At 37.9% G+C, this 18,343-nt stretch overlaps 1 protein-coding gene and 1 long non-coding RNA gene across 7 annotated transcripts in view; both read left to right on the top strand.

Moving 5' to 3' along the window:
* Nucleotides 1–5,218, top strand: part of SLC12A2 (solute carrier family 12 member 2) — a 68,205-nt gene extending 62,987 nt beyond the window's left edge. For all 5 annotated transcript variants that reach the window (XM_086771525.1, XM_086771524.1, XM_086771523.1 and 2 more), the window contains 3 exons: nt 18–153; nt 1,612–1,679; nt 2,272–5,218. In XM_086771525.1, coding sequence (XP_086627651.1) covers nt 18–153; nt 1,612–1,679; nt 2,272–2,407 — 340 coding nt within the window. In that variant the 3' untranslated portion in view covers nt 2,408–5,218. The remainder of the gene's footprint in view (nt 1–17; nt 154–1,611; nt 1,680–2,271) is intronic.
* A 4,420-nt stretch (nt 5,219–9,638) lies between these two features.
* Nucleotides 9,639–18,343, top strand: part of LOC147596350 (uncharacterized) — a 48,994-nt gene continuing 40,289 nt past the window's right edge. For both annotated transcript variants that reach the window (XR_015261520.1, XR_015261519.1), the window contains exon 1: nt 9,639–9,747. This is a non-coding gene — a long non-coding RNA (uncharacterized LOC147596350). The remainder of the gene's footprint in view (nt 9,748–18,343) is intronic.

Here is an 18,343-nt window from a genome sequence, read left to right as displayed (position 1 = left end):
TCACTTAATCATTGCAGTATTGCAGCTTTTGAAGAAATGATAGAGCCCTTCCGACTTCATGAAGATGATAAAGAACAAGAAGTTGCTGATAAAATGAAGGAGGATGAACCATGGAGGATAACAGATAATGAACTTGAGCTTTACAAAACAAAGGTCTGTATTCTTTAGAGTGTTATGTTAAATGTTAAACTTTTCTCCTGCTGCAAATTGTGGATGTGATATCAGTGAGTTCATTCTTGTTACTCTGTCTCTTCCATACTGGTTTTTATGAGTAGCTGATGGAAAGCAGCATCTAAAACCATTTAGGTGGTTCACCAAAAAAAACCAAATGTTTCTTCATTCTGAGGGGGTGAGCTAAACTGCTTTTCTACAATATTTCAGCAGTTAATTTAGAAAAATATAGTCTATAATCAGCTGTTTGGCTTTTTGGACCAAACTAATTTTTTTGTTGTTATTTCATTATTAAAAAAATCCACAAACACACCACAACTAATTGTAGTGTTAAGGACTAGTAAAAGGTTTGACATTTTTCCCAAGCAGTTGTGCACTTAAGAGACATCAGAAGTATTCAGGTATTCCTTCTCAGGTGCTTCTGTGGAAGAGACTCAGGAAGCATCTCATAACAGGATGCCGATACAGACAAGTATCTAAAGAAAGACTGGTTAAAGTTTCAGTGATCTGAAGTTCTTCAAGATGGTCCTGAGTGTATTGCACCCTTATTGTCTTTTTCCTGTCTGGGTTTTTACAACTTTTGTGAGGATTTGCAGTAGAAATGGGGATGGTAGGTCATTCTGCATTGTAAGTGTTAGAAAAAGCAGGAGTCTGTTTAACAGGTAGGTACAGATTGACAGGCAGCTGCTGCTGAAATCTTTTAACTGCATATTACTAAGGGGCTAAGGGGAAGATTTCTATAAAGTACAGTTACTTTAACTGCTTGATGCCTTGCTGTTCCTCATTGTCTGCAAACACCGCAGAAACTCATTTCAGTGAGATAACTGAAGTGATTGTCTGCTGATAGTTTGTTTCTGCAGACACTGGCCCACAGGCTAACTACATTTTGGCTCATCTGAGAGCAACAGAACTATAAGAAATGGTTAACTCAAGATGTTTACTAGAAAGTTAGTTGACATAAAAAGAGAGCTGAAGATGACTGGGGAAGCTGCCTCAAATGTTAAGACGGGATAGGGAGTAAAAGAAGGGAGACCTATTATGGAGATAGGCTTACCAAATGAATATGGGGCTTTGCTTCTGCAAGACCTGCTCACTATGACCTTTTAGCATATGGTTAAAAGAACCTTGAAGGGAGCATAAGGGGCTCTTGCTTCCAGGAGCGACGGAGGATGGCATCATTTTTAGAGGAACTATTTTAAATTTAGTTTTCATAGTACTTGGCTTATTTGCACACTGTAAGCTTACTGCTTTCTTCTCTCCCAGCCTTGCAACTATAGATATTTGGAAAAGAGAACAAGTTGCCAAACTGAGGTGGAAGTACATGCTTTCTATAAATGACTCATACCAGTTGATCATAACTGGTTTCATTTTTCTTGAATAAATTAACGTTTTGTAGTTTTATATAAAAGATCTTCCTAACAAGTTTCATTTTAATTACAGACTTATCGCCAGATTAGGCTAAATGAGTTGCTGAAAGAACATTCAAGTACAGCTAACATAATTGTCATGTAAGTAAATTATTTGTACTGTTATCCTAATTGATATAGAAGTGTAATTTGAAATATATGTAAGTTAGGAAAAAGCCTGTGCCTTGGTATTAAATTACAGAAATACTTAAGGAGGTTTCAGTGCTGAAAGTATTTATTAGAAGTACGGAGCTACTATACTGATTAATGAAAAAGGGCTTGTGTAGTTTTGTGCTTCTAGTGCCCTGCTTTAGGTGGTTACCTCCGCATTTGTACTGTGGCTCAGGATTCTCACATTCCTTCCACTCCCACATTTTAAAATCTTGAACAGTCTTTCAAGAAACTGTCTTCAACTGAGGAGAATTCTCCATGAAGCTACCTAAAATACAAAATGGTGGTCAGAGGCCAGAAGTGGGGGGTAAATAGATATAAAGGCCTGTGGTGCTTAAGATATGAACTCTTTTAACTAATTAACTTAATTTGGGGGGGGGGGGGGGGGGAACAACCCACGAACTAAAAAGGAAATATGACTTATTATCTACGTCTTTGCAAAATCACACTTTCATTTATATTATATGACTTGCACTCCACTGTGTTTTTCTAATGGTTGCTGTTTTTTCCTTGTGAATTGTAGGAGTTTGCCAGTTGCACGAAAAGGCGCAGTATCTAGTGCCCTATACATGGCCTGGTTAGAAGCTCTTTCTAAAGATCTGCCACCAATTCTCCTTGTTCGTGGGAATCATCAGAGTGTTCTTACCTTCTATTCCTAAGAGTACTGCACATGGGACGGCTATGATGAAATGGTACTTCAGTGCCCAGGGAGAGTGACTGACATGGTCTATAGTTTATTAACATCACAAAGGCAAAAAGTGACTCTTCTTTCACTATTTCACTGACTTGAAAGCACACAAGGAAAGTCACTGTATTTCTAAAGTTGTGACATCTTCAGTTTTATTCTATATTTTCTGTAATTTAATCTTGCTTAATGGGGGAAGGATTCCTTGTTAGACTGAAAAACAAGAAAAGCTTTTTGTTTGCTATTTGAATAGCAGCAATAAAATGTTTTATTTTTGATCAATGAAAGGATTATAGATTTATAAAAGCCTTTTAGCCTTGAGGTGCCTTCTGAAATTAACCAAATCTCATCCATACATCCTATTTTGTAAACTTATATAGAATGTCAAAATCTGCCTTCAACTAAGAGTTTAGATCAGACTTCCTTTAGTTTCTAGTCTCTTCCATATTACAGTAAAAATGAATGCTGCTTTTCAGTCTTCCATTGAGCTATTAGTTCTTAGTACTGTATGTTTTCTACTTTAAGAAAGGTTTGGGGTTTTTATTATATCTGTTAGATTTAAAGGTGAGAATTGGGGCAGGTCAGATGAACTAAAACAAATACCTGATGTTATTGAGAAGACTTTGTGCTACTGAATTTTGTAACAGTTAAAATAAAACTAATTCTACTACCGGAGAGAATCCTTTTCTCAAATTTGACAGTGTGTACTGCTTTGGCACTAGTCTGAGATACACAGCTAACATTAGCTACCTTGGTGAAGGATACTGGTCAGCCGTTGCTCTGTAGCTGTAATACAAAACCGAATTAATCTTACTGGCTGAGGCTTTTTATCTTACTACAAATTAGAAGAAAAGAAAAAGACCTGTCCTAGTTCTTGGCCTGTTATGTTTTGGTGTCACTTTCAACTTATTTTGAAACAAAACTCAACTTAAGGCTTGAATGGGGATAATAGGAACAATGTGATGCTATCTAACAGAAAACAGTAAACACTATGTGGAATCTTGCTATCCAATATGAAATGTAAAAGCTACAGTTCTCTTGCATTTTTCAACAAATGGTTAAAAGGACCACTAGTTACTAGGGGAGATGTTTTTAGGTCAATTCATTCAGTTGTCAGAAAATACATTTAGTCTTATTAAATAATACTCAGGTTTGATTGTCTAGCAATTTAGATCTATTCCATACACCCTACTTTATACATTTTCTATGTTCAATAAAGAAACTGCCAATCTTGTGTGCCCTTTCATTGTATATTTTGAAAACTTATTAATTTAGTCTACTATGAACACCTACACAAGAAATTTCACTTGAGCCTTTGTATAAAGGTTAGTAATGTGAACTGTTTTTTAAATTCCTAATATATTTTGGATAGAAAGGATTGCCTAAAAACATTTCACAAGCTTTTGATATTAGCATTGGACATGCTACTGGATTGGTTTACCAGTGGTTGAGTGACTTTCATTTAAGGATGCACAGAAAAGGTGTATTTTTATGCTAAATACAAGATCAAATTGAAATGTAACTGTTCCTTTTGAAGGGCAAACCGTAATCATTGTGTAGCAAGGTAGAGCTTCAAGTTGTTTTGATTAAGAGAGAAAAATATTCTACAGAGTGCAGTATACACTGTTGTCAAGTTCTTGGTAAACTGCAAAAAATTTTTTTTGCTGTTTCTGTCAATTGGATTTGAGACTATTGAATAATTAAAACAAACAAAAAAAAATAAAAACAAACATGCATGTTTTGCTGCTAAGTGTGAGATAACTGATGCCAGCATGAAGCCAGCTTGTTACGATAAACATTATATGACAAGACAGTTTGCAGTAAAAGTGCTGTTTCCTTCTAGATGAGGGGGGTGGGGATCAAACTTACCAATGCATCTATTACAAATTTACAGTGTTTTTTAGGGGATAAGTATGTCACATTGTGAATATGGAATCATTGCCATCTTTCCCCTTGTTTTGTGGATTACATTCTTTTGAACAGATGGACAGTAAGGCATGGACTTAGTGCTGCTATCTTAAGGAAAAAAAAAAAAATCTGCACAGGTACACTTATTTAAAAGGTTTTTGCCCATTCAGGAAACCATTGCTTGTGATCTGTAACACAGAAACCAAATGAAGTGTGTGTATACATGCATATATGTGTATAAAATTATATAAAATATATCTAAATATGCATATGGGGATAGTTAAGGTAATGTCTGTGAAATAACGTAGGATGCTTTTCACATGCACTCTCAGAAGTCCACTAACGCTAGGCACAAGGTCAAGTTTCAAGATTATTTGCTACACTAAAATGTCAACAGTTAATGATAATTGTTTGTAACAGATGTCTGTTAGTGGCAGTCACTCCAACTTCTGCTTTGATTTTGACGCCAAATTTAGTTACGTTCCAATCATTATTAATTACTTGAAAAATGAAATCACTTACACATGGCAATTCATACCTTCTGTAGATTAGGTTTCTTTGTATGGGTTTAGAAAGACAGTAATAGCTGGAGAAAATCAACTATTTATTTGTTCACTTGTATTTGTATTTAGGTTTCCTTTTACATACATTCTTTTATATGCTTTTTCTGACATTACATATTTAAAAATAACTGAAAATAATTTAAAGATTTGAGCGTTAGTGGGTAATGGCCCACTTGGTTTGAAGATGTAAGATTTGATACTGTACTGTAACTGTCACACACAAATGCTTTTCTAATGTTTTAACGTAATTATTGCAGTTAATACTTTGTACCAGGGGGATGTCACTGCAATAAAAGGAAGTGAATTCAATACAATTGTCTTGTCTAACAAAGCCTTTTTTATTGGTGGAGGATAGGGAATAATGTTTGTAGTTTAACCAGTTAATGCTGAAAACAGTGGCTGATATGTAAATATGCTTAGTGCATGTGTCTGATACTTACCTAACGGCAGTAGCAGCTGGGCCAGAGGGAAGGACCTCACAGCTCTGCTCCCACCATGTGAGGATCTGGGGAAAACTGACCCTGATATAGCCAAAGCAAATTCTAGTGTGAGGTTCTGGGTCTTGGTACCTCATCTTCATAGTCCCTCAGTTCCTGTCCACAGTAATAATTACAAAATTCTGTTGATGACACATAAATTTTAGTGAAACTGAACTTTCTCTGTACAGTTGTCTGGGAATTCAAACTGCAATAGTAACAGCAGGTGGCACTGCTGCCTTTCAGCATTCCCAGGAACGCCTCCAGCAGCATTGTCAAAGCACACTTGGTTTGCGTTCTTCCTTTGGTTTCATGGGCTAAACGAGTTAGTGCTTTGAATAAACCTCATGTATCAGCATAATAGTATTCTTTGGCGTGAAATTTTTCATGATTTTGGCCATGGATTGGAGAAAAGGTTAATATTAATTTCTCCCCTGCCCTCCTCCCTTTGTGGGAAAATACTCTGGTTTTGTTTTAAAGGATGGAGGAATCTCCATGCAGGTGCTACCTGATGAGTTCAAACAGCCTTCTTACCACTGAGTAACCAGCATTTCATAAAGCACTGACTGATGATGCTTGCTTTTCTCAGTGGCCTTTTCCAGCTGTGTTAACTTTAGAGAGCAGGAGGATAAACGCTGCAGGCAAAGAGAGAAGACACGTTAGAAAACTGTAAAACAGGCTGGCATGTCCCATCTGGTTTCAGAGTGATCCATAACATTTCAACAAAGGATTTGTCTTTCATGAGCAACAAACAAGATAAAAGTCCACCACCACCTACAAGTACAGAGGTAGGAGCAAGACGATAAAAGTTTTCCATCATCCCAAAATATTCTGGTATTGGCTATTTAAAGTACTGGAGGAAACTGAATAATGTTGCACTAGGCATTTCCAAGCTTGTTAAGCTTGAGAATAACTTTACCACTCTGAAGTGTTTTACAACTAATAACTAGATCTTGGAACGTCTCTCTGCAATTAAACTTTTCTCTGCGAAACAGATGGTAAAAAGGAGTCACAAGCGAAGGATTTCCACAGGCTGTGGCTGGAAATTAGAGAAGTGGGATTAGCTTTGAAACATCCTTGCTCCCAACCCTGTATGGTCATTCGTTATTCCAGACCAAGCTGGCAGGCTGGATGGTTTAACCGCAGTGTAGCACATCATAGGGACTCCTGAACAATTCCCTTGTACTAGTGTTACTGATTACATAGATCAACATCTAGAACAGTATTTAAAAAAAAAAAACCATACATGAAGCAGGGGATGAGATATACGTACAAAAGAATACACCAGATAATCCAATGTTAGCCTCTGTGTTTCGTGAATATTTTGGTCAATCTCTGATGAGCAATGGGGCTAAAAAAAAAAAAAAATCAAAACATGTAAAGTGCAAAAATATAAGCACAAAAGTTAAGCATTGTTGCTTGTAGTAAAACTTGGTAGTTTAAGCACGGGTAACCTAGAAATCATAGCAGGTCAAAGCGCAGTACCTGCCAAGAGGAGCTTGCACCTCAAAGGAAATGACATTTTATGGAGTCAACCAACAACAGCCATTCACAGTATTAACGTGTGAAATCAAGGCTAACCACAGAATAGTGTGGGCTTTCCCACGGGATTTTGGCTAACCTCATATAGAACTTCATTTCACTTTTGATTGCACAGTTGGGCCTTGTTAATTTTAAGAGTCTTTATTCTCATTAAAATCTTTGTTTATCCTTCAACTAGCAATAGTAGTATTTCAGACGTGCTAGGATTCATTGGGAAAACTCAAGCTTTGGCAAATATATGTCTAACTTTACTAAGCACTCTTTATCCACAATTCTTTTATTTTAATTGTATTGCAGGGTTTGGGGGTTGCTGCTTTCTTGGTTTTGCCATATTTGTAAGCACATAGAAGAATGAGGCTTGATTCTCAGCTGGGATCTGGGAGTCACCGTGGTGCAAATAATTTAAAAGTGTGGGAGAAAAAAAAAAAGCCTATCATTACGTGTCAGCTCTAGGAACTGAGCATCCTCTCTAGCCAGAAAACAGATCTGACTTTTCCATCCTGTACTATTGGCCAACCCTGAACCTCTTAGGTCATTCTAGAAAACTCATTCTATCCCAGACACAACATGTTCCAGTATTGATTTATTATTTGGAGTCTGTCTTTGCAAATGTATCTGTGTGCCATAACTCCAAATGCATCATAATGAAGAAATTTTCACTTTCCCAGGATCAAGCAAGGTTAGTAATAAAAAGCATATTCTCCTACAGTAGCTTTGACTATAGGTAGTCAGCCTCTAAATAAAGGGCAATAGATTCTGAGTTTGTAGTCTTGTCCTTGTTCTGACAGTAATCAGTTGTATTCTATGGCAGCTTTTATCTCAGGAAGTGACTTAGTGACAGATTTAGAATTCAGCTCAAATCCTGATTTCTAAGTTTTGCTGTGAATTCCAGGAATACTCTCTTTTCCCTTTAATGGGAAACACTTCTAACATTCCTGTGTTGTGGGATAATTAATTGTTACTGATAGAGAAAAATTTAATACGTAACACAGCTTGTTCCTTCAGTCCATAAACACAGGGTAAAATCCAAGCGATGTACTTCCCAAATCTAACCAAAAGCAGGAAAAGATGTCATGTAGTTTCACTGGCTTCGTGACAATATATGCATGGATCTTTGAAAGTCGCCTGTTGCATATGGAGCTTGAAGGAATGACAAGGTTCTTCATTATGGCAGTAGTAGCCCAGGATGCGGTTGGCTTTCTGGGCTGCAAGCACACATTGCTGGGCCACATCGAGCTTCTCATCCACCAGCACTTCCAAATACTTCTCCTCAGGGCGGCACTTGATCCATTCTCCACCCAGGCTGTATTTGTGCCCCAACCCTTGTGCAAGACCCTGCACTTGGCCTTGTTGGACTTCATGAGGTTGGCACGGGCCCACCTCTCCAGCCTGTCAAGGTCCCTCTAGATGGCATCCCTCCCTTCCAGCGTGTCAACGGCACCACACAGCTTGGTGTCATCGACGAACTTGCTGAGGGTGCACTCTATCCCACTGTCCATGTCGCCGACAAAGATGTTGAATAGGGCCAGTCCCAATACCGATCCCTGAGGAATGCCACTTGTCACTATTCTCAACTTAGACATCGAGCTGCTGACCACCACTCTCTGAGTGCAGCCATCCAGCCAATTCCTTACCCAGTGAGTGGTCCATCCATCAAATCCATGTCTCTCCAATTTACAGACAACGATGTTGTGCAGAATAGCAGCAAAAGCTTTGCACAAGTCCTGGCAGATGACATCAGTTGCTTGTCCCTTGTCCACCAATGCTGTAAACCCATCATAGAAGGCCACCAAATTAGTGAGGCACAATTTGCCCTTTGTGAAGCCTTGTTGGTTGTCACCAATCGCCTCCTTATATTCCCTGTGCCTTAGCACACAGTTGTTTCATCTGTGCTGGCCTTCTGTCTTGCTCGCTCAACTTCCTTCACATCTGACTGGAAGGTTCTTGTGCTTTTAAGAGGTTTTTGTTGAAGATCAGCTGGCTTTTCTGGGTCTCTTTGCCCTGCAGAGCAGTCTTCCGTGGGAACTTCCTACACAGATCTTAAAAGAAGCCAGAGTCTGCTCTCCTGAAGTCCAGGGCTGTAATCCTACCTTTCGTCTTTCTTCTCTCAGAATTTTAAACTCTACTTTTTGTCATAGTCACTGCAGCCCAGACTGATCTTGGCCTTCATATCCCCAGACAATTCTTTCCTTGAAAAAATACATTCAGCAGAGAATGTGTTCTAGGTGGCAACTGCATCAAGATATTGTCACCAAGACACTCAAGTCGTCTATTTCACATACAGACGTGAGACATTTATACATATGCTTTTAGGAGAATAGAAAGGAACATAAGGTCGTCTGCAAAAATGTTAGAGATATCCCCTGTCTTAGGAGTCAAGAGTTGAGAAAATTTAGATCAGTCTGCCACTACAGTAGCTGTGAAACAGTATGCCGAAGCCAACTGGCAGAAGATGAATGCCTGTGAATGAGATCCTATGGTTCTCAGTTCTGTTTTGGAGAGGATATCATAAGTGTCGCAAGGGAATTTTAAGAGGATGGGAATTTAAATGTAAACCACTAACTGGCACATTCAGTTCACCTAAGGATGAAAGAAACAAAGAACACGGAATAGAGAGATTAGCGGAGTGCATGTTTTGGGTGTGAGAAGAAAGTTGGGAACTCAGAGCGTAGAACCCACACAAGGGATAGACTGAGAGAATGCGTGAACCACAGGAAAGGATTGAGGGTAAACAGATGAGTGCTGAGAAGAGGAGGAAGGCCTGATCTTTGCTACCTGTTTTTCCCTCACTCTTCTGGGGAGAAATTAAGGTCTTGTGTGGAAAGGTAAGTTGACATAAAAAGGTATTAGTGAAGTGTTATAGCATACCTGGAAGTGCAGATCTGCAGTCTGACTCAAAAGAGGGTGTATCTGAAGGAAAAACTTTGTAGTGGAGGCAGTCAGCTTAACATTTTGAATTTTTTTTCTTGTTATTTCCATTTTCTATCAAAGCTGGTATGTAGAGTGTATGAATACCCTCTATGCATACTAATTTTTTGGGGGGAAAAAAAAAGGAAGTGCTTAAAGCATTTTGCTATTCTTTTTCTCACTGTTTTTCATCTTTTTTTTTTCTTCAGAATTTACCATTTAGTTACAGAATGCTTGCTATTACTTACATAATTGAAAATGTGGGGGTTTGACAGCTTATGTGGAGCATATTCTGGACTCTGCTTCCTCTTGTTTTTTAACAAATCTTGCTTTTTGTCTTGGTCACTTCAGAATATTTATTCTTCGTTGCCTTCATAACTAGCTTTAATCTTTGTGTGCTTCTTTGATGTAGACTGCATTCTACATCTGAATCCATGGTTCTTTGAGATGCTACTACAGTAGCATGTGACAGAGTCTCTTTGTGTTTATGAGGGTTGGTGATGGATGTACTGCTTTTGGAGATGAGACTCCTGGATGTTATGGATAAAAATATGGGAGTGACACTAGGAAACTGAGAGGCAATTTAAAAAAAAAATATTGATGGCTAAAAGTGTAAATTTAAGAAAATTAGAGTAGTTGATTAGGTAGCAACACTAAACAAAAGCAAAATAGAGCAGCGTACCAGACCAGCTAATGGTTATTTAACAAAAAAAAAAAAAAAATATAGTAATAACCAATGCTGTTGTGAGTCTGAGGAGAAAGAAAGAACTGAGAGAATTAAGAGTGGTGCCTTCTCACATCTAGAAAACTTCTGTTATATTCATTTTGGAAAGTATTGTCTGAGCAGTAGAGAAGGTAAATCTGGCACTGTGTAACATTTTTGCATGTTTTGTGGATAAATAGGTATGACCCAATTTTCTGTGGACGTCAGTCTTGAAACTTCAGAAACATTTTTTAAAAAATACCACTTTCCACAAAGGATGGGTTTGTTTTGTTTTTTTGTTGTTTGGGGTTTTTTTATTAACCATACCGAGTTATATACATGCTTGAGGCCCAATTCATGCTCTCTTTTACTGACATTTTGTCTTGCAAGCAGCAGTGTTTTGGTGGGTTTTTAATGCAACTTTATGAGAACAAGAGCTTTTCAATTATTTGCTTTGCTGGTGCTCAATTCAGCCTTGGTTGCTGTGGTTTGTTTTCCTTGGCCATTTTCTCTGGACTGTGCTTGCCTTAAGAACACATGTCCTGATGAAGGGTAGCTTTTAGTTTTTCTTTCCCTGCAAGAAGCTGGGAACACAGAGGACGTTAAATACAAAGACAGAGACACAAAAAGGAAAGGATAGAGTGGGAAGATACTGAAGTGCCTTATAGCATGTTGGATTCACATCAGTAACGCGTCTGAGTAACGCTATAGTAATTCTGTTCAGTGTGGCATGAGGCAAGTGTTGCTCCCCTTCTCAGAGGGCTAGAGGGAGGAAGTGGTGGACATAACTTTCTCCATTCAGAAGGAAACAACACCCATCCGTGGCTAGCTCCATATTCCACAAACTTTTGTATTTTGAAGTGGGCACACTGATAAAATTTACATCTGTGTTCTCAGCAGCTGAAAAATTACTTATAACTATCAAATTTCCTTTCAAACGGTCATCTTCTACTTTCATCTTGGCTTTAAAATTGGATTCCAGGACAGCTACTGTTTAGCCAAAAAACAGCTGTTCTGAGACTGAACGGCTCTTATTATTCTGTGGGATACTTAGAAATAGCGTTTCTTTGCATCATATGGTAAGCAGGCAAAGGAATTTCAATCCATTTAGTTAACAGCATGTCTGGTATACTTTGTATTTTTGACGGAGTGATGTTAATGGATGGGCTGCATTAGGAGCCATCCCAACAAAGCTCAGCTCTGATTGAAGAGCAGCTATTTAAGACCATGTCTGTTGTGTTTAATCAGTGTAACAATAGCACACATTGTAAGGATTTCACTGTGTTTCAGGCATACTGAAATCAAAGGCTTAAAACAGTGTGCGTTGTGTGTCCAAGAATTCAATGGATTATTCAGAAAAGTGCTTTTCCTCAAGGTTCAGAGGCCTGTTGAGAAACACATCGTGCTTTCCAGAGATGAGGCTGCTGTTGACTAAACTCTCTAGTGATGTTAGTCTTTCTTACTGTTTAAAACTGAGAGACATAGAGCTGAGGTATATCAGTAGTGAGTTTGGCCTTAAAAATACTGTAGTTGGGGTTTTTTTTTTGTTTTTAATTTGTCTTCTCTAAGCTCTGTGCACCAGTTGGTAAATGTAGTGACAGACATTTCAATCTGAATCTGTAATCTTAGCTATCATTCTTCAGTCTCTCAGCTAACAATGTCAGATCTTAGGTTTTTATATTTCATTTTTGGTTTATCACTTAAAACTCCTTGAAGGGAAAAAAAACCAAACTTGTTTTACATCTAATGGAATTAAATTCCTTTAGATAAATCTCTTCACTATATCATACGTTATTAACTTTGTACATGGCTGGAAGATAATTTGCAAAAATGTTTGTTGATCTAGAAATAGACAGCATATGGTGATTTAAAAAACACTTTTTCTAAAACCTATTTCACAAAGAAGTTGAATCAACCATGTTATCCAGTTTGGTTTCTTTTAAACTGATCTAAGTGCATTACCTGTAAGTAGTTTACTTTTGTTCACAAACAATGGACCTTTGATGAAATAATATACCTTTGGGAGTAACAAAGGGAAGAAGCACATACACTTCAAAATCAGCCTCACACACTCACTTTGGAGCATTATTACAGCTGTGTAACAAGACTGAATATAGGATTTTATGTGGGAAATGCTGACAGGGGCTTCGAGTATTGTAGCAACAATGGTGCCATTATGACCTCTTCTCATCAACACTTGTCTAAAGATGTGAAGACCACAGAAGTTGATGCCAGGAGTGATGCATATGAGCTGGCAAATTCTAAAGTAATACCTTCTTTAACTTTCCCCTCCAAAGAGGGAATGACTGCATGAGTTTATGTAAGCGTAGATTATACAAACCCTAAGTAGTATTCTCATTGTAGAGAAAACAGTAAGAGACAGGGACACGCATGGAAATTATAGAGGGAACCAATTGAAAGCAGATGCCAGAAAGAGTGATTTGTACAGAAAAAAAATAAATGTTGGGCCATTCAGCACACAAGGCTGATGATATGAATGTACCTACGTTTATAGTCAAAACAATTAGCTGAAAGACCTGGTATGGTGGGAGATGTGGATGTTCACTAAAATAAGAGTTCTGAGTGTAGGTGTTTTGTTTTGGTTTGTTTTGTTTTGGTTTGGTTTTTTTTTTTTATTTATAAATTCCCCTTTCCTTTCTTCCTTTCCTTGTTGGGAACTTCACAAAAGGTTTTTAGGGAATGTGGACCATAGTGTAGATTGTTTTGTTCACTTAATGAGCAAAAAGGACAACTTATGATGACACTGTAAGGTGTTCAGATCACAGTGTTTAAAGTTATTGGCTAGATTTTAAGTTCACCTTTACATGAGCTGTCAAGAATTCTTCTGTTGAGTTGAAATACTAAGCCCAACACTCAAACAGGACAGATGGTGATTGTCATATTCTAAGTTCTATAGAAGCCAAGACTTTGCCTCACCTGAGTGCATGTGTGTTTTCTGAAGAAATGGAAACGTCATGGCTTTTGTAGGCTTGTTGAAAAATGAGAAAAGTTTAACTGAAAGAAATTGAAAATTTAGCTGAGGATTATATGAACATGATTTTTTTTTTCATAAAAATGTCAGGATGATGATATTAGTAGAGCTGGAGTTTTCCTGCAGATTTATTAGTTGATTTGCTATCATAGTTTGACTATCCAGGTGAATGAATTTTAATACAGAAAAAGTCTTCCTTGAAATAAGTAATCTTAATATGCGCAGTGACCTAGTCTATTGGAGGCCTTATCTGCTGAAACTTACAAAGATATTTGAGAAGACATACTCAGGGAAAATAAAGACTGCAGCAAACTCATGAATTAATATGTTTGTTAGGTTCTTCAGCTGTGTGTTTGAATCAATGCCATGAAAATAAGGCATCCAGCAACTGTGCCAAATAATAGCAGTCATTTTACACTATAATGGCCTTCAAAAATGTGACACAGAAATTGTTAAGCTAGTGTTTGCATAATTTATGAGGAACTGAGATGGAAAAAGAAAAGAACTCTGTAACAGCCTGTCACATTCCGATTTCGGATGAGAGGAAGGCCCCCTTGCGTTCTAGCCGACCTCAGACGAGTCTGGGAGGCTAGGGGTGGCTGGACCAACCTCTCACACACCGGAGAGTGGTTTTGCTCGTATTCTCGGGAACAGAATTAAGACCCAAAACGGAGTCAAGTGCCAGGTAACTTTATTAACCTGACAAGAAGTTCGCAAATGCAAGAGAAAGGAGAGAAAGAAAGGAAAGAGGGAAAAGAGTTTCGGTTGTAATAGCTATCACCACGGAGCTGCGGTGTCCCGACAGTCCAGTTCACTGGACTGTCGGTTCCGTGGATGTGTATTCCGTTGAATGACTAAAGTGTATTCCATCGAAAAATGTTCCCTTTTTATGTTGGGAAGAGGAGTTGGCTTGCAAGATAACGGGAAGCCATTGTTCAGGTGTTGGTTTGATGTTTCGACAAGGTTGAGACAAATATTCGACACAGTCTCTCACGCAGCCAGACGGTGTGGGACCAGTACTGAAGCTGAAGATTGTGGCTGCCCATAAAGCTTGGGCTGGGAAACAAGTGCAGCATGGATGCTGAGGATGCAAGAGCAGGCCAGGGCTATGGCACTGGGCACTGCTGAGTCAGTAAGGTTGAGGAGAAGACTGGTGTGCTGGCAATTTAATTTTAGTTTTGAGACCTTAAACATATAATATGGAGATTATATGATATTAAAAACCAGTTTGGAAGAGGCAAGAATTGTTGGGTTTTGCCACAGTACGTTTCAAAATTCCCAAGTCTGATCACTTCATCACGGGTTAACTCTGCATAGACCCGGATAAAAATACGTGCTCAGGATGGTGATGTAAGCCTCCTATCTCATTCTAGCATACCAGATGTGTTATACTTGTACTAAACCACTTTTCCTCATTGATGTTAAACTTAAATGTTTACAGATGACTCAGGCTAGAGCTCATTTATGCCTGTCAGCGTTGCGTGGGACCCATATTTGCTCAAATGTTTGCATCGTTTCCGACCTCAGATGCTCACAATTGCCTTTGTTTCTTATTTTCAAGTTTATCGGTTTCAGAAATGTCATAAGAATGGAGAAGAACAGTGCAATTACTTTTTAAGCTTGGGGGTGAGCTCCTTTGCAGGCTTTCTATTGAATTAGTAACTTTTTAATCAGTTATTTCTTACCTACATTCAGTCTTCTTTTCTGAATTAGACAAAAGAAAGAGCAATGGAACTTGTGCCTTTTAGTGATATGGTTGATCTGTGTGTTGATTTTTATCTTAACATTATTAAAAAAAAAAAAAAAAGGAATGTGCACTTGACAGTTATGGCCTGGTGGTTAGTCGATTGCGCCCTACACCTTTTTTCTTTTTCAGTGATGAATACAGGTCTAAAAGCATATCATAGAGAGAAGAACAATGAATTTCCATAAGCTATCGCAACATGAAAAACAGTAAGACCTGGAGATATGGCAATTATTTGACAGTATTCATAGATTCAAGTTTTGGCCCTTGTTTTTGCCAAATAAATATACTGAGATTGGGGTCCTGTCTTCTCGAATGCGTATGTATTCTTTGGCTTCAAACACAAGCCATGCCTTGTGAACACACCTGGTATTCAGGTATTTGGTGATCTGGCCTAAAAGTAAAAATCTTTCAAAAATTCTGGTGTAGCAGAGACAGTAATTAATCCGTTCTCCTCATTGCAGTGATGATAAGAGTGTCTGTGTAGCTATGTGTATATGTATGTTCTTTGTTCTGTTTTGGATTTGGGGTTTTTTTTTTCCCCGGCAGCTTCTCAGTAGTCTTGCCTCAGGGCAAATCTTAGTGGCAACTGTCTACATTGGGCAAGAAATGCTATAGGACGAAGTACATAAATGCCAGATATTTCTGTCAGAATATAAGCAGTATAGAAATACCAGAATTGGATAAAACTGCACTAATGTAATACTGCCAGCAGTAAAAAGATAGACGGCAAGTCACTGTTAATGGAAACTTAATAAAAGAATTTAAGATTTACTGTATGTAAGAACATCTTTAGAGATAGGATTTAAAAATGTACTGTGCACCAAAAAAGAAGGAAAAGCACTAAAAAGTCTGTACACACTTCTTAGACAGAGCACATACATAGAGGTCAAACACTCTGGAACATCTGAGGACAGAAGAGGAGGCGTGCATTCTTTAACGTGCCTGGTAATGTTGTGGGGTTATAGTAAATGATGCTGAACTTCAGTGCTGGCATGCTGGGAAAGTGAACATTTAGATCTAGAGCTGAGTGGCCGAGTCCTTGCAGTAAAGCTGGAAAGGACTTTCCTCAAGTCCTTTGGTTCAAGACTTTCCTCAAAAAGAAATTTTAGGTTATCAATTATTTATACATACATATATTTAAATTGTTATAGTGAGGAATTGTCATAAACTTGCTAGAACAATTAATATGTACTGGTGAAGTCCCCACTGCCTAGGTGTAGCTTAGATGTTACCTTTGCTCACTAAAACCTTGCTTCAAGTTGCCGAGAGATTTATATTGCAGCCTCTCTTAAACAGCAAGACCATTTCATTGTTTGGAGCAGATTTTGGGGTTTTTGTAGCTTTCTGTAATACTAGTCTTTCTGTGCATGTGTAGCCAGATTTCTCATTAAATGTCTAGAAATTAAAGGGCTAGGGGCTATTAAAGAGTGGAGTGTGGAGAAATTAGTATACAAATACATACTGCAATAGGTCAGGTGGATAGGAAGCGGCTTTGTTTTGGATTTCTTGCTTGGGCTTTTTTTTAAGTCAAAGGCATGTTTTTCATCTGGATTTGAAGCTAGGAGTGACTTCTGAGTATGGTGTGTAACTGTTTTGTACATTTTAACATGGCAGAGGATAATGCTGCCTTTCTAGTAAAGGGATATGGTGGAGTTTTTTTGGACTTCATACTTATTGTATGATTAGTTAACAGAGGTGTTATCTGATGATAGTTTCTCTTTAGAAAAAAAAGGCTTTAATCTACTAAGTGTGTAGCACATGCAAATAATCTCTGTCTACCAATAAAATCCTCCAGAACTTGTAGCCTCAGAGGAGTCATTAGTAGGAGTGTTGCTACTATTTTTCTCTCCTTTTTTGAGAGTTGGCAACAAAGGATAATGCTCTACTGGGTTTTTCTTGCAGTAAGTCTTTCCTGGAAAGCTCCCATTTTGGACAGAGAGTAGCCTTCTTGGAAACTAGCTGCTAGAGTTGTTAAGTCTTAAGTCAGTGCCGTACTGGATATATTTATCATATCTCTAGAGGTCTTTTAATTTCTGTAGACATCAGCTAGCCCAGTTACCCAGAAGCAGCTTTGAATCATAATGAAACTTGCAGGACTGAATCTGAAGGTAATATTAAATAAGCCTGGTTCCAGGCAAATTCATATTGTCTTGTTTAAATTGATGCATTATTAAATGTCAGCTAAATCTGAATACATATGTAGGTTTCAAGAAATATCCAAAGCAAATAACTACCATCAAATATATCCATAATTAGGAAAACACTTACAATGCCATAATTCCTAATTATTTTCTTTTTTTTTTGAGTGAAATTTAAGTGTATGATTCCTTTAAAAACTTGTATTTCTTTTATTACTTCACAAAGATTTTAGGCAAGAGGAGAGGGACAGCAGAGTGGCAGGAGAAATATGTTAGCTTGGATCTTGAAAGCACGGGAAGAGCAATTCTATGCTGAAAAAAGTTCTCAAACACTAGGAAAACTCAGTGTTACTGCATCTAGAAATTAGAACCTTACACCTGCAACTTGGCTTGTAATGCATGTAACTTGTGAAGTGCTACTCCTCCAGAAGAACAGCAACAGAATACGTAGGGCTAACCCTGCTAGTGCAGACTGTCTAAATCTCACATTCAGAAACTAAAGAGTACATTTAAACCAAGCATTTTCATCTTAATTCAGTGTTTAACCCAATGTGTCCAATTTCCTTTTCTTTGGCTACTATTGCTGTGGCAAAAACATACAGTCAATATTCACAATTACTTAAAAACAATCACCAGTTTAGCTCTGAATGCAATAGAATGGTAGTCTAGCTTATGTAATGAAGTCTTTGTGGACATCTTCCATACTTTCAGAAAAAATGGTTTTTGCACTGTTGAGTTTGACTGCGTAACTAATGAAAAGCATTCAAGAAAAGGACTGGCAGCAAGCGGAAGTACCTTAATTGGTGGTCTTACCAGATTTTTGCTATTCAGGTAGGATGGAGGTTTTAGTCCTGCTAAAAGGACTAGTCCCCTGCTAAAGGTATGGGGATTTTTTTTTAAGAGTTGAATTATCAAACGTAAATTGTGACGGTCT

This window comes from Chlamydotis macqueenii, chromosome Z (assembly GCF_036417535.1).
Source record: "Chlamydotis macqueenii isolate bChlMac1 chromosome Z, bChlMac1.mat, whole genome shotgun sequence".
NCBI classification, from domain to species: domain Eukaryota; kingdom Metazoa; phylum Chordata; class Aves; order Otidiformes; family Otididae; genus Chlamydotis; species Chlamydotis macqueenii.
The sequence above is the reverse complement of the archived record's forward strand: the minus strand, read 5'-3'. Positions and strand labels throughout refer to the sequence as shown.